The sequence below is a fragment of the Meriones unguiculatus genome, chromosome 5, assembly GCF_030254825.1.
Source record: "Meriones unguiculatus strain TT.TT164.6M chromosome 5, Bangor_MerUng_6.1, whole genome shotgun sequence".
Taxonomy (NCBI): domain Eukaryota; kingdom Metazoa; phylum Chordata; class Mammalia; order Rodentia; family Muridae; genus Meriones; species Meriones unguiculatus.
Window position 1 is genome coordinate 16036318 of NC_083353.1, and position 17298 is coordinate 16053615.

The following is a 17298-nucleotide window of genomic DNA, read 5'->3' on the forward strand; positions in this document are numbered from 1 at the left end:
CTCTCTTTTCCATGTTTCATTTACTACAAATTTCTTTGTCACCTAGTTCTCCTTCTATATAGCCACTAGAGTTGTGTTTGTGTTTATATGATTGTGTTTAAAATATAAGATTTGTAAATGAGAGGGTAAATTTAATCATTTTCTTTCTAAGCCATATGTCCACCTCTACCTCTTACTCATGGGTCACATAGCACTTTGAATTCTCCCTATCTGCTCTCAAATGTGGAGACTGTGAAACCTCACTCTATACCAAAGAAGTATGACTCTGTCTTGATAGACTCTACCTTTCAGGCTTTTATCTCAAATTTATGAGTAAATTTAACATTTATGATGTGGAAAACCAAAGCACCCATATAAACAATATGGCTACCTAATGCCATCTATGAATTCCCTAAAAGCAATTTGAACAACTGTTTTGGAGGCCATGGGTACAGAGGGCATGACAGTATTATAGACCAGATAAAACTGTTAATGTATTACATCTGTCTTTTTGCAGTTGTAATATATTCCTGATGGATTCTTGCTTCTTATTAGTTATTTTTCTATGGTTATGATAAGAAAGCGTTTATTGGGGCTTTCAGAGGAATAGAAACTGTGATAGCAGAATGAAAGAAGCAGGTGGCAGACCTTGTTTTAGCTGGAGCAGAAGCTCAGGGCACATCTCAAAATCTATGTATGTATTTAGATATGCATCTATGTATGTATGTATGTATGTATGTGCACCATGTGTGTGCCATAACTGGAATTGTAGATGGCTTAGAATCATCAAACAATTGCTTGAAATCAAATGTAAGTCTTCTATAAGAGAATCAAATGCCCTTAACAACTGACTTGACTGTGTATTCCCAAACCTTTTTGTTTTAATGTTCATTTCCTTTATCTATTCCATTCTTTCTTTCCCCTTCACATTTCCAAATCCCTTTTTAGTTCAGATTTTCCTCTCCTCTGTACATCCTTTTCTTTTTTCCTTTTTCTCACCTACCCTACTACTTTCCCCTTCTTTCTTTCCTTTCTTCTTTCTGCTTCTCCTGTTTCTGTTTCTGCTGTTGTTGATCATGATACTTATTGTTTCCTCAGGATTATAATAAAAGGTTTTCTAATGTCATTTCTATTAAACTCACTTGCTTTAAATGTTTTTGATTTTTATTGGAAGCCTGTCACGAGTGCATTTCGATATTTGCAGACTGAGAGCTCTACGTTGGTCCTTGAGTTCCACATTGACTTTTTCCCCTAGTGATTGGTTGCTCGCTTTGATGATATTTTTGGCTGTAAATTTAACCTGGATTCTCTCACAACCCAATACTCTGGCTATTTACTTTCTCATTTGATGTCTGCTTTGCATAGGTCCCTACAAGACAGCCCAGCTGTCCATAATTTATAAACCAGGCCTTTTCATTGAGACTGAAAAGCATCAGGCAGACTGGGCCACCAAGATGGAGTCACAGACGCAGTATTTCATATTCCTGATCCTCTGGATGTCTGGTGAGACATTGAAGACTATTAGAATATCATCAAAATAGTTCATTTGTAAAGAAACAGCTCTTTACTATAGGAATCCAATTATATGCAGGCAATGCCATTAGAAAAAGTCATTTTTGATTATAACATTTGTATCAGGAACTCTTTGAATGTATATGTGTATACTAATTGTCTGTTTCTGGTTGCAGGTGCTGAAGGGAACATTGTGATGACCCAGTCTCCTGAATTCATGCCCACATCTGTAGGAGAGAGGATCTCCCTAAGCTGCAAGTCCAGTCAGAATGTGGGTACTGCTATAGCTTGGTACCAACAGAAATCGGGGCAGCCTCCTAAATTGCTAATCTACTCTGCATCATCTCGATACACTGGGGTTCCTGATCGCTTCACAGGCAGTGGATCTGGGACAGATTTCACTCTCAGCATCAGCAGTGTGCAGGCAGAAGACCTGGCAGTTTATTACTGTCAGCAGTATAGCAGCTATCCTCCCACAGTGCTTCAGCCTCCAACACAAACCTCCTTGAGAGTCTCACCAGCTGCCTGCACCACACACAGCCCTGGGCCTGCATACTTCCTCATTCTGCCTGAATTCTGCCATGCATGACTGATTGATTCAGCCTTCAGTAGAAAATTAATCAAGAGATAGCCTCCATTCTTCCATAGATTTAGCAAAACTGGTATTTATAGATAAAAAGGAGAAGCCAAGTTAAGAGATTTAGGTATGGTTTTTTCAATGGGTTTATATGTTACAAGCAAGAAGCATCAGCTAAGCTTACAGTGTCATGGCTGGCTAGATATCTCTTTGTTATGCCTTGAGGCCATGATAAATCTGTATAAAAATAGTATAGAATTCAAAATCCTTTACAAAGAACACATCATCTTGAGATTATTAGTTTAGATTAAGATTCCTCAAGGTTTGGTAAATGAATTCTATCAGAGAATTGTCCATTTTATATAGATTTTCAAATTCTGTGGTGTATAGGCTTTTGAAGTTAGACCTAAAGATTTCGTGAATTTCCTCAGGGTCTGTCATTATGTCCCCCTTTTTGTTTATAATTTTGCTGATTTGGGTAGTTTTTCTCTGCCTTTTAGTTAGTTTGGCTAAGGATTTGTCTATCTTGTTGATTTTCTCAATGAACCGTTGATTCTCTGAATTGTTTTTTTTTTCTTTTTTTTCATATACTAAGGAGTTTAATGCTGTAATAATAGATTGCTGTATAAATATGAAATATCTGGATTGCCGTATCAGCATAAAGGAAGATAAGGAACTCTGGGCAACTGCTCATATGGTATGCTTTGTTATATATATCTGTGTGTCCTTCAAATATGCATCTGATTTTTTAAATTTATTTGTCACAATTTATTCACTTTGTATCCAGCTATGTCCTACTCCCTCATCTCCTCCAAAATACACCCTCCCTTCCTTTTCTCTTCCCACAACCCTGAGTCAGTCCACTGATAGGTTTGGACCTCATAACCTACCATCTGACCAAAGCCTATCAGGTCTCATCAGGGCTGCATTTTCTTACTCTGTGGCATGGTAAGGCTGCTCTCCCCACAGAGGAGGTGATCAAAGGGCAGCCACTGAGTTCATGTCATAGTGAACCCCTGTTCCCCTAACTAGGCAACCCACATGGAGACTGAGCTACCATGATCTACATCTGTGCAGGGGTTTTAGGTTATCTATATGCATGGACTGTGGTTGGAATGTCAGTCTCAGAAATGACCCCTGGACCCAGATTTTTTGGTTCTGTTGTTCTGTACAATGCCTTCTAACAGGTTTAGTGTGTCTGGTGTTATGTTGAGGTCTTCAATGCACTTAGAATTTAGTTTTGTGCAGGGTGATAAGTATGGATCTATTTGAATTTTTCCATATGTAGCTATTCAGTAAGACCAGCACTATTTGTGGAAGATGCTATCTTTTTACATTGTATGGTTTTGGTATCTTTGTCAAAACCAGGTGTCCATAGGTGTGTGGGTTTATTTCTGGGTCTTCTATTCGATTCCATTGATCCACCAGTCTTTTTCTATATGAGCACAGTGACGTTTTTATTTAGTTGGTCTATATTACAGCTTGAGATCAAGAATAGTGATACCTCCAAAAGATCTTTTATTGTACATCTTTGTTTTAGTTATTCTGGGTTTTTTGTTATTCCACATGAAATGGAGCATTTTCTTTCAAGGTCTTTCAAAGAATTGTGTTGGTCAAATCGATGAAAGATCTCAGCAGAAATCCAGATATATTAAATCAGTTAGAAGAAAAAGTGGAGAAGAGCCTAGAACTCATTGGCACAGGAAATAACTTCTTGAACAGAACAACAATAGCATAGGTTCTAAGATGAACAATTAATAAATGGGACCTCATGAAACTGAGAAGGTTCTGTAAAGCAAAGGTCACTGTCCTCAGAATAAAACAACAGACTACAGACTGGGGAAGTATCTTCACCAACCCTATATCTGACAGAGAGCTAATATCCAGAATATATAAAGAACTAACGAATTTAGAAATGACAAAATCAAGTTATCCAATTAAAAAATTGGGTACAGAGGTAAACAGAGAATTCTCTTTAGAGGAATATATAATAACAGAGAAACACTTAAAGAAATGCTCAGCAACCTTAGTCACCTAGGAATTGCAAATCAAAACAACCCCGAGATTTCAACTCACCCCCATCAGAATGGCTAAGAGTAACAACACATGCTGGAGAGGATATGGAGAAAGGGGAACCCTAGTTGAACAAGGGGTTTTCACCCATGTTGGGGACTTGCACAGAGTCACAAGGGTAGGAAGGGAGGCAGGAAGTGATGGCTTGTGGGATCCAAAGGATGCATAGACATGGAGAAAGGGAGGCTGCATCTGGTGTGCTGTTGTACAGCTAAGGGCAACGCTGAGAATTGGGTCTGGGGGAACAGAGAGTGAGAAGGTCCATCATCATCTTGACTGGTCTTCTGGCAGGTGTGTTTGGTCAGGATTCTTGTCTTTCAAACTTTTTTTTTTTTTCAATGCAGTTTATTCAGGAACATTGAACAATCCTCAGACCCCGGGGAAAGCCAGCCCACAGCTTAAATAGCCTCTGGGTAGCCTACCCAGGCGTGCCACGGGGGCAATGCAGATAGGTCGACATACATGGAAGCAAGCCAGATCCTCGGCCTTAGCCAAATGTGGAGTTGTTCGTGACAGAGAGCACTCACCATCGGGAAGGTGGAAGGCGGAAACCAGCTCCATCTTTCTTACTAGAGTTCTTTTTTCCAGTTTTTCTTTTCTTTTCATAAATTTTTGTAAATTTGATCACATTTTAGTTAATTATTTTTGTGTGTGAGTTTGAGTGTGTGTGTGTATCTGTAGTTGCACATGTTTGTGGAGGTCATAGGACAGCAATGAATTGGTCTTCTCTTTCTGCCATGTGAGTTCTAGGGATCAAACTAGTGTCTGATATCTGGTTTGATGGCAAATGAGTTACCTTCTGAGCAATCTTGCTGCTCCTTAAAAATTTGTTGATGTTAACTCACTGTACTCAAGTGTCAGCAAAGCACTGTCTTTCAAGTATCATATACTTTCACAATATCCACTAACCTTCCTCATTTTCCCTTCCTATTCTGCTATTATATTTTCTTGCTCTTGTGTCTCTTTCATTTTTAACTAACACACACACACACACACACACACACACAAAGAGAGAGAGAGAGAAAGAGAGCTTAGATAACATCTATATTTGGATAGTTCTATTGAGTAGTCTTGTTACCAATATTTTTCTTCTTTTTCTCTCCAGCCCTATGGTGTAAATATGAGACCTCAGAATACTAGGCAAAAGAAATATTTTTTATTATTATCATTTATTACAATTTATTCAATTTTCCCTCCTCTTTCCCCCTCCCTCATCTCCTACTAATCCAACCCTTCCTCCTTCTTCTTCTGCTATTCCCCTCCCCTAATCAGTTCCTTGGGATAAATCCAATCATTTTATTCCTGGATACTAGCAGTCCAGTTTAAAGACCAACACAAAGCAGCAATATAATTCAGCATGAATCAGAAGATTGTCACAAGACAGCAAAAGTCTCAAGACTTAGTTGGATTGACCAGAGAATGTCTTTGGAACATTTCTCTCTGTGAGGTCAGTGTAAAAGCATGAAGATCTTCATAGTAATGCCAATCCAAAATAAGATGAAAGGTCTATTTTTGAGCTATACTCTCAACATCCAAATACTGAGTTTTGTTGTTTATGCATATGTTTTCAGAGTTAGCCATTTGATATTGGGTAATGAATTAGTGTGCTCTTTCTGGGAAGACTATTTTGCCAACCTTCACCAATCATTAATTACTATACTTAGGGTTGATGTCCTCTGAAGCTTTTTCCCTTCCTTAATAGTGTTTTTGTTGGTGTCATCTTGTTCAGTTCATGTTATGCAGACATATTGGTGAGACTTTATGGGTGTAGCTTCTGACATTCACAGAAGACACACTCTCACAGAAAATTTCCTATTTCTCTAGTTCATACAATATTTACATCCTCAATTTCAAAATGATCTCTAAGATTTAGGTGTAGAATATTTGTGTTGTAAGTGTGTCAGTTGTGACTTGGATCTTGAAAGTTGCCTTTTGATAAGTTTTTCGGTTTTCTGTAAAAGTGTCCATATACTTTAAACAGAAATTTCCTTGATGAGAAGTCATAACTACAGTTATCTTTGGGTATAAACACCAATGATAAAATGTAGTGAGAAATTGTATGGTTTAGTAATGTGTATGTATATTCTCCTCCAATATCTATGAATTAATTAGCCCCAGGCAGTTGGATAGGTTTTCAGTATTAGGTATTATTTACCTCTTGTTGAATGGACTTTAAGTTCAATCAGAGTATGTATGTCATTTTTCCACCCTTTATAATGTATGCTGGTCATTATTTTGGTTCATAGGAATTTTAACAAAATTATCTTTTTAATTGTTTATTTATTTTTATTTTATTTACATCAGTGTTTTACCTACTTGTATGTGTGTATGAGGGTGTTAGATATCCTGGAACTGGAGTTACAAAGAGTTGTGAGCTGCCATGTGTGTGCATGGGAATTGAACTCAGGTCCTTTGGAAGAGTAGTCAGTGCTCTTAACCATTGAGCCATCTCTCCAGGTCCCTGGAAATGATTATTGATTCCACTCCTCATATGGAAGCTTGTATGGTGCCTTCTGGTACTATGAAAAGTAGTCCTCAGAGAGTGCTTATTAAGGTCACTTGAGTCTTCCAGCTCCTTTTTCCAAAGTTAAATAGGGCCTTTCCTTGGCTGATAACCAAGGGAAACAACAGTAGCTTACAGTATAAAGAGAAAAATTTCTATCCACTTATAAGTGAGTGTATACCATGTTTGTCTTTTTGGGTTTGGGTTACCTCACTTAGGATGATATTTTCTATAGTTCCATCCATTCATCTGCAAATTTCTTTATATTTTTGTTTTTAATAGCTGAGTAGTATTTCATTGTGTAAATGTATCACATTTTATTTACTTTTTGGTTTAGGGACATTTAGGTTGTTTCCAGTTTGGGGCTGTTACAAATAAACCTGCTATGAACACAGTTATAGCATGGTGGAGCTTCTTTTAGGTATATGTCAAGGACTGGTATAGCTGGGCCTTGAAGTAGAACTATTCCCAATTTTCAGAGAAAGCACCAGATTGATTTTCACAGCTGTATGAGTTTGTACTCCCAACCAGCAATGGAGGAGTATTGCCCTTTCTCCACAACCTTGCCAGCTTGTAACTGTCACTTTGGTTTTTGATCTTAGCCATTTTGTTGGGTTTGAGAAGGAATCTCAGAGTCATTTTTATTTTCATTCCCCTGATGACAAAGACATTGAACATTTCTTTAAGTGTTTCACAGTTATTAGAGATTCCTGTGTTGAAAATTCTCAGTTTAGTTCTGTATCACATTTTTAATCGATTATTGGGTTGGTTAGTTTTTATTTTATTATACATTTTATATATTAGCCTTCTTTTGGATGTAGGGTTAGTTAAAATGTTTTCCCATTCTCTTAGCTTCCATTTAGTCCTATTGAGAGTGTGGAAGTTTTTCAGTTTCATGAGGTTCCATGTATTAATTGTTGATCTTAGTTTCCTGAGTTGTTGGTGTTGTGTTTATGAATGTGCCAGTGGGATCAAGGCTCTTCCCCACTTTTTCTTCTCAAAGAAAAAGTGTTTCTGGTTTGATGTTGAGGTTTTTGATCCACTTGAACTTTAGTTTTGTACAGTATGATAAACATGGATCAAATTGCAATCTTCTACATGCAGACATCCAGTTAGTCCAGCAGCATTTTTTGAAGCTGCTTTCTTCTTTCCATTTCGTGGTTTTGCCTTCTTCATAAAAAATCAAGTTTTCATAAGTGTGTGGGTTTATTTCTGGATTTACAGTTTGATTCCTTTCATCAACTAGTCTGTTTCTATGCCAATACCACACAGGTTTAATACTATTGCTCTGTAATTACTATCACTATTATTATTACTATTGCTTGAAATGATGGATGTTTATAGCTCCAGAAGTTCATTAATTGTACAGAAAATGTTTAGCTATTTTTTATTTTTTATTTATTATTCATAAATTAAAGGATATCATGCTACACTCTCCAGATCCAAAGAAGCTATATAAAAATGAGGTATCAAGGTAGGATGTTTGATTTTCACTCAAAAGTGGAAATAAAATAGTCACTGAATGTGCATGGAGTGAGCAAACTGGATAGGAGAGGGGAAAATGTGGATCAGGGGTAGGGATTGGGAGTAGGAGTTTGGGGCAGAGAGGCCTGTGTAAGAGAAAAGAAATCAGAGGAGGGTGGCATCTCTTGGATGTGCCAGAGACCTGACATAGGGGAGGGTTCAGGAAGCTTATGGGGGCACCCTAGCTGAGGCTTCTAGCATATGGAACATCAAGTGGCTACCTTCTGTAGCCAGGCAAATCTTCCTGTTGAGGAATTAGAACTCAAACCTACCCACTAAATCTTCTATATTTTTTTTGAGGGACAATTATGTTGTTTTCAGCTTTTGTCTGTTACAAATAAACATTCTATGAGCACAAAATATTTTCTGCCTACAAGATGTGCAGGGACAAAGATGGAACAAAAACTGAAAAATTGCCAACTAAAGACTGGCCCTACTTGAGAACCAGCCCATGGGGGAGAACCTATCCCTGACACTATTAATCTTATTCTGTTATGCTTGTAGATAGGAGCCTAGCATAACTCCCCTGAGAGGGTATACAGATGCAGAGACCCAAACCCAAACATTAGACATTGCTCTGTGAGTCCTATGGAAAATATGAGGGAATGTTTTAAGGGCCCTGAGTGTTAAAATACTCCCCAGGAAGATCTATAGTATCAACTAACATGGGCAAAGAGTGCTCACAGAGACTGAACCACCAGCCAAAGAGGATGGGATACAAGGGCTGGCCCTGGACCCCTGCAAATATGTAGCAGACGCTCAGCTATGTCTTCATGTGGTTTCCTCCACAACTGGAGAGAGGGCTGTCTCTGACTCTGATGCCTACCTTTCTATCTTGCCACTTTAACTTGGATGCCTTGTCTGCCCTCAGTGAAAGAGGATGGTACTAGTTATGCAGCAACTTATTGTACTATGGTGGGTTGGCACCCATGGGGGACCTCTTACTTCTCTGAGGTAAAGGGAAAGGAAAGATGTGAGAGATAGTTGAGTGTGTGTGTGGGGTCTGTGATGAGAGGAGGGATGCTGTGATCAGGGTATAAACTAAATAAATAAATGAATGGAGAAGAAAAAAAAAACCAAAAGAACATTTCATGCCTGATATATATATATATATATATTTGTATTTGTTAGTGGACTATGGATCTTAGGGAGAAGATTATCAATGTAAATTGGGAAAATATACTTGAACTGTATATAGGTTTTATATGTATTTTTAGATAGACATTTAATTATTTGTTTTCTGATGACTTTTCCAGACACACTTACTGTTATATTCCTCTCAGTTATCCTATATTATCCTACTCCCCACCTAGCTAAAGCACCTGTTTTACTTTTTAAAAATTATTTATTTTTCATTAATTATACTTTTTTCACTCTGTATCTCCCCTGTAGCATCCTCCTTCCTCCCCTATGAATCCCACACATCCTCCCCCTTCTCCACCCATGTCCTTCCCCCAGTCCACTAATAGGGGAGGTCTTCCTCCCCCTTTTGATCCTATTCTATCAGATCTCATCAGGATAGGTTGCTGTGTCTTCCTCTGTGTCCTGGTAAGGCTGTTCCCTCTTTAGGGAGGTGATCAAAGAGCAGGCCAATCAGTTCTTGTCAGAGATGGTCCTTATTCTCATTACTATGGTACCCACTTGGACACTGAACTGCCATGGGCTACATCCGTGCAAGTGTTCTAGGTTATATCCATGAATGGTCCTTGGTTGGAGTATCAGTCTCAGAAAAGATCTCTGTCTCCAGATTTTTTGGTTCTGTTGCTCTCCTTGTGGAGCTCCTCTCCTTTCCAGGTCTTACTATTTCCCAATTCTTTCATAAGATTGCCTGCACTCTGCCCAAAGGTTGGCCATAAATCTCAACATCTGCTTTGACATCCTGCAGGGTAGAGCCTTTCAGAGGCCTTCTGTGGCAGGCTCCTGTCTTGTTTCCTGTTTTCTTCGTCTTCTGATGTCCATCCTCTTTGCTTTCTGAATGGGAATTGAGCATTTTAGAAGGAATCCTCCTTCTCGATTAGTTTTGTTAGGTGTACAGATTTTAGTAGGTTTATCCTATATTTTATGTCTAATATCCACTAATGAGTGAGTATTTACCATGTGTGTCTTTCTACTTCTGGGATTGCTCACTCAGGATGATCTTTTCCTGTTCCCACCATTTATCTGCAAATTTCATGATTTCCTTGTTTTTTATAGCTGACTAATATTCCATTGTGTAGATGTATCACAATTTCTGTATCCATTCCACAGTTGAGGGTCATCTGGATTGTTTCCAGCTTCTGGCTATTACAAATAAAGCTATTACAAATAAAACTGGAATTCCAGGATTCCAGGAAGCACCAGAAACTAACATCCAACACCTAAAATAGCCCAATGGGAAGAGGGTAGCCTAAAAGTTAAACCAACAAAAGGCAGAGCAATATGGCCTCTCCAGAACCCAGTTATCCAGGGGCAAGCAGCCCTGGACACCCTAGAGTAATTGAAATTCAAGAATATGATCTATGATGATGAAGAGGATCATAGAGGAAATAAATAAAATACATAAAGAATTAGAGGAAGGCAATTTCAAACAGATTATGGCCATCCATATTAGAAATGGAGGAAGTTAAAGATGAACAGATTATGGCCATCTGGTAAAGAAATAGAGGAAGATAAAGACAAACAGATTATGGCCATCTGTGAAAAAATAGGGGAAGAGGCAGCCAAAGAATTTGTGGCCTTCAGAGAGGAAATAATTAAATCATGACAATAAATAAAAGAAACAAAGGAATGTTCAAACAAACAGCTGAAGGAACTAAAGGAAAATTCAATCAGACAGGTGAAGGAAATCAACAAAAGAATTCAAGATCTGAAGATATAATTGGAAAAATTAAAGAAAACACAAATGGAAGAAATCTTGGAAAGGAAGAATTTAGGGAAGAAAACAGGAACTACAGAATTAAGCATAACCAATAGACTACAAGAGATGGAAGAAAGAATCTGAGGTGTGGAAGGTACAATGGAAGAATTTGATGTATCCGTCAAAGAAAGTGTTAAATCCAAAAAATTCCTGACACAGACCATCCATGACAATATGAAAAGACAAAACCTAAGAATAATAGGAATAGAAGAAAAAGAACATCACCTCCTCCAAGGCCCAGAAAATATTTCAACAAAATCATAGATAATTTCCCCAAATTAAAGAAAGGCCTATAAGAGTACAAGAGACCTACAGAACACCTAATAAATTAGACCAGGAAAGAAAATCCTCCCACCACATAATAATCAAAACAGTAAGTATACAGAGCATAGAAAAAATACTAAAAGCTGCTAGGGAAAAAGGCCAAGTAACATAAAATGGCAAAGCCATCAGAATCACACCTGACTTCTCAACAGAGACTATGAAAGCAAGAAAGGCCTGGACAGATATCATGCAAGACCATACAAGAACACAGATGTCAGCCCAGGCTAATATATCTTCCTGTTTTTGTTAAAAGTCACTGATACTATTCTTTTCTCCTATGTTTGCTTTTTCCACAGAAGATTTATGTAATTGTATACTTGAGTACTCTGTCTGCATGTATTCATGCCAGTAAATTAAAAAGGATCCCATTATACATGTTTGTGAGTTGCCATGTGTTGGCGGAAAATTGAACACGGAACCTCTGGAAGAGTAAATAGTGCTCTGAACCACTGAGCCATCACTCCCGGTCCTATATTTACTCGCAATGTCTCTGCAGTTACTCTGGGTTATATACTTGAATGTTCATTTGTAGCTAGGAGTTTCCATGAGAGGAAATATGTGCCATTTGTCTTTCTGGGTGTAGGTTACCTCCATCAATATGATCTTTAGTAGTTCCTTCCAGTATCTTTCAATATCATTTTTCTTCATAGCTGAATAATATTATACAGTGTGTATGTGCAACATTGTATTTATTCATCTGTCAGTTAAATGACATTCAGGTTATTTCCAGTAAACATGACTGAGCAAGTATCTGTGGAGCTTTGTTTTGAGAGTTTTTTGGGCGTATGGAATGAACAGAATAGTCGGATCATATGGTAGCTTTATTCAGTAGCTTTATTTGATCCTCCTCACTGATTTCCAGAGTGAGAAGACTAGTTTGCAATCCCCATGAAAATGGGTGAGAGTTCCCTTTTCCCCATACCTCTCAAGCATTTGAGGTCAGTTGTTTCATTGGTCATTGTCACTCTGACTGCAGTAAGATGAAATCTCAAAACTGTGTTGATTTGCATTTCTCTAATTGTTAGACAGGATAAACTTTAAAGATACATTTTAGCCATTACTAATTTGTAGTCATTTATTATGTTCCTTTCAGTTCCTCAATACTCAAGGTACTTTTATAAAATTTATTACTATTTTTTCACTTTATATTCCAACTCTAGCACCTCCCTTTTCTCCTCCCATGCCCCTCCCTCACTGAAACCCTCAATAGAAAAATATCTAATGGCAGAGAAAAACTCAAAGAAATGCTCCAGGTCTTTAGTCATCAGGGAAATGAAAATCAAAATGAACCTGAGATTTCACCTTACATCCATCAGATGGCTAAGTTCAAAAATTAAAATGACAATACAGGCTGGAGAGGATGTGAAGAAAGGAGAATTCCCTTCCATTGCTGGTGGTAATGGAACTTTGTACAACTGATTTGGATATCAATCTGGAGCTGTGTTAGTAAATTAGGGATAGTGCTACCTCAAGATCCAGCTTGACCTATATATCATTTTTTTGGCATATATCATTTTTTTAAAATAGTATTCATGTTTTTTAGAGTTCCAGGCATTCATATATATCATATTGAGCATATCTGTACACCACTACCTTCTTCCAACTCTGCCCTGTTCCTTTCTCCTTCCAGGTTTATGTCCCTTTTATTTATTATTGACAATTCCCCCAGTCTGGTTAGTGTTGTCCATATATCCATGTCACCACCCATGAAGACATGATACACCTTCTTCCAAAGGAGAGTGACTCTCCCTCTCTCAGCAGACATCAACTGCCAATTCATCATCTTACAAGAATTTTGACTGGCTTGATCATGTTCAGGAAACCACAGCTACTATGAGTTCATGTAAACATAGCCATGTTACGTTTAGAATGCAGCATCACTTTTACATCAAATATAATGTAAAATGACATTATGAAATTTTAAAATGAGTGGATGAAATGGAAAAAAAATATGTTGTGTCCAGCAAGATCCCAGCAAACAAACCCCACATGTATTCTCTCATATGGGGGTCCTAGCTTCAAACTTTCTATATTCTGTATTATCTGGGGGTATATGAAGATTCTCGGAAACTAGAAATATGCTTTTGGTCGTGATACATGTAGGGAAGAATAATAGCAGCATATAGGTTAAATGAAAGTAGAAAAATATGATGGTAGAGGCAGAAGGGTTCTAGAAAGTATGAGAGGGAAGAAATGGGGAAATAAAGAGATAGAGGCAGGCTTACCCCATGGAAAGTATACATGAAGAAGCTCCTTATAAACCTGTGATTTTGCAAATAAAGTTAAAAAATACAAGGATATAATATAACAAATATGATATAAAAATCAAAGATGGTGAAATACTGGGACATAAATGTTTAAGTAGAAATGAGAAAAGAAGTGTTACAGAAAGGAGTAGTAGGGTTGGGTCATTGAAAACATTAACCCTAGTAGTGTGTGCATTAATTAAAATATATGTAAAATTGGAGTTTTCAAGAAGTAGCCCAATTTAAAGAGCAAGTGTGCTCTCAGAAGAAATGGGTTATTAAAGAAGAATCTCAGTGCCAGGAATGGGTTAACTCACTACAAATTACTTTCCTAGTCTGTGCCTTCACAGCAAGCAGCTGGAGGAAAATCAGATCTTTTTACAGTGTCTGGTAGGTCTGTAAGCTGCAGCTCAGTTGCTTCTGAGTCACCAGATCCCCTCCATTTGCAACCTGAGCCTCAAACCCCCATGGCTTCCACTTGATGCACCAGTGCCCCATCAGCTACCACCTGAGAAACCTGAGCGCTGCCCTCCCATACCCGAGATCTCTACCTTCTGAGACACCCATCTCAGCATGGCTGCTTCCAAAACATCAACACCCATGTGTGTTTCCTTGGACCTCTCTCATTATCATGAATAGTACTCCAGACACAAGAATCATGCAGATCTGATAATAGGTCCAGGTTCAAGAAACAAACAGCTAAGGCTAGGACACCCAGATGGCTAAAGGCCTGTGTAAGAACACAATTCACATGGCTCCATCAGAAATCTTAAAAAGCAATGGATATTCTAATGCAGCTGAAATACAGGAAATTTTGCTTATATCTATGATTCTTCTGTCATTAGAGGTATATAAATAAGAAACAATTAACTGTCTCAAAGAGATACAAGAAAATACACCCAAACAAATAGAGGCCATCAAGAACATAGAGGAAACCACAATGAAAGAGGTGAAGGAAATGTATAAAACAGTTCAAGAACTGAAAACATAATTAGAATAAATAAAGAAAATGAACTAGGAACCCCTGGACATGGAAAACTCAGAGAAGATATGAGTAAGTACAAAGGTAAGGATCAAAAGCAGAATTCAAGAGATGGAGGAAAGACTCAGGTGTTGAAGATTCAACTGAAGAAATCAATACATTACTCAATAAAAGCATTAAGCTTGAAATGTTCCTGATACAAAACATCCAAGAAATCAAGAACACCATGAAAAGACATAAAAAATATGAAAAAAGAAGATTCCAGACTCCAAGTTCCAGAAAATATTTTCAAGAAAGTCATATAAGAAAATTTCCTTAACCTAAAAAAAGAGATGCATACAAAAAGCTTACAGAACACAGACACAGGAGGCTTACAGAACACCAAACAGACAAAACCAGAAGAGAAATTCTTCTACCACATAATAAACAAAACACTAAATCTACAAAATAAAGAAAAAATATTAAAATCAGCAAGGGAAAAGGTCAAGTTACATATAAAGGTAGACTTTTAAGAATCACATCTGACTTCTCAGCAGAGACTGTGAAAGTCAGAAGGACCTGGGCAGATATCATGTACACATAATGAGATCACAGATACCAACCGAGATGTCTATACCCAACAAAACTTTCAATCCCCAGAGATGAGAAAAGATATTCCATCACAAACTAAATTTAAACAATATCTATGAACTACAACAGCTCCATAGAAGATAGAATAAAGGAAACTCCAACCCAAAGAGATCAACTACACCCAAGAATTCACAGGATATAGATAACTTCAGCACAGTAAAACCAAAAGAAAACAAGCACACAAACAGACTATCACCACCAACTCCAAAATAAAAGGAACTATCATTCATTGGTCACTAATATATATCAATATCAATAGACTCAACTCTTTAATAAAAAGACACTGGCTAACAGAATGATTGAAGATACATGATCCAATGTTCTACTGTGTTCAAGAAACACAGCTTAGTAACAATGATAGATACTATGTCAGACTAAAAGGCTCGAAAAAGTTTTTCCAAGCACACGGGTCCAAGAAGCAAGTTGGAGTTGCCATGCTAATATCTAATAAAATATAATTTCAACTAAAATTAATCAAAGAGATGGAGAAGGACAGTGCATATTCATCAAAGAAAAACTCCGTGAGGAGGACATCAAAATCCTGAATATCTGTGCACCAAATACAACGGCAACCACATTTGGAGAAGAAACATTCTCTTCTCTGTCCAAGGATCAGTGAGCCTTACCTTACTCAACTAGACTTGAAACTCTAGGAGAGCATTCAAGGGCCAATGTATCCTTTAATCTTTTATGGGAGATAATACTTTGAGTTCAGATTAAATAATTTTTCTACCACTTTTGCCTATCTTGATAGCATGATTTTAAAGGTGATTTGACACAGAATATTCTCATTTTTAGGGCTGTGTTCATTAGGAGAATAAGTAGTTTGGAAACAATTAAAATTTTTCTCTTCATATTAATCAACCATATTCTCTAAATAAATGATCTTTAAATTCCAGTAATGATTCTTACATTTCTTTATCAATTTTCTGTTTTATGTATGAATAAATATTAGCTATATTTATATTTTTTGTGTATGAGTTATTTAGTGAAACTGAAAATACTCACAGAAATCACAAGGAATTATGTTACACAAATGTTCACTTGAGCTAGGCAGGAATATATAAAAATTTTGGCAGACCCTGAATAAGTAAACAGTGAAACTGATGCACACTCACCTGTCTAAATCCAACAGTCTTCATGTGTTCTGCATATAGACAGAACACACATGGGCCGCAGCAGACCCCCAGAGTGCATCTGCCTACTTACCCTGCTTGTCATCTTGTACTTGTTGAAAAATTAACTGTGCTGGCCTATACTCATTACACATAATGTTGGCTTTTATAAAAGCAATCTTCTTTCAAGATTATGCTACACAACCCTAGTTTTACCCAGTACTAATGAGATTTTATATGAAATTGATATAAACTAGAATCATCTGAGAATGACAAACCTCAATTGAGAAAATGCCTTAGTACTACTGGGTATTGGGCAAGCCTGTCGGGAAATTTCTAATTTAGCCGTTGTTGGGAGAAAATCATGTCCAATGTAGGTGATGCCAGACACTAATGGTTATATTGGGTTCTGCAATAGAGCAACCTAAGCAAGCCATGAGGAGGAATCCAGTAAGCAGCACTCCTCCATGGCCTCTGCTCAGCTTCTGCCTCTGTTTGAATCCTAGCCCCGACTTCCCTCAGTGATGGACTGTTAACTGAAAGTGTAAGAATACATTTTCACATCCTTTTAAGTTGCTTTTGTTCAGAATGTTTTATCATCCAATAGTAATCCAAAATTAGATACATCCTATACCCTCTTTCTCTCTGTTCCTTGTTTCATTTAAAACAAGTTTCCTTCCCTCAATGAGTTCCCCTTCTATAATCACACTACAATTGTGTTCATGTTTATATAATTATGTTTATAATATAAGATTTATAATAAATGAGAGGCTACATGTAATAATTTTGTTAGTAAGCCACATGTCCACCTCTGCCTATTTCTCATGGATCCCAAACCACTCTGAGTTCTCCCTATCTGCTCTCAAATGTAGAGACCCAGAAACCACATTCTACTTTTTACAAGAGAAACAAATGATCTTAACCACTGATCTGGCAC

At 37.4% G+C, this 17298-nt stretch overlaps 1 gene segment (V, D, J or C); it reads left to right on the forward strand.

The window, feature by feature from the left end:
- Positions 1-1330: 1330 nt before the first annotated feature.
- Positions 1331-5259, forward strand: LOC110541894 (immunoglobulin kappa chain variable 6-17-like). The segment is given in 3 exon segments: positions 1331-1482; positions 1668-1977; positions 5247-5259. Coding segments are annotated over 3 exon segments (372 nt in total).
- Positions 5260-17298: the final 12039 nt, after the last annotated feature.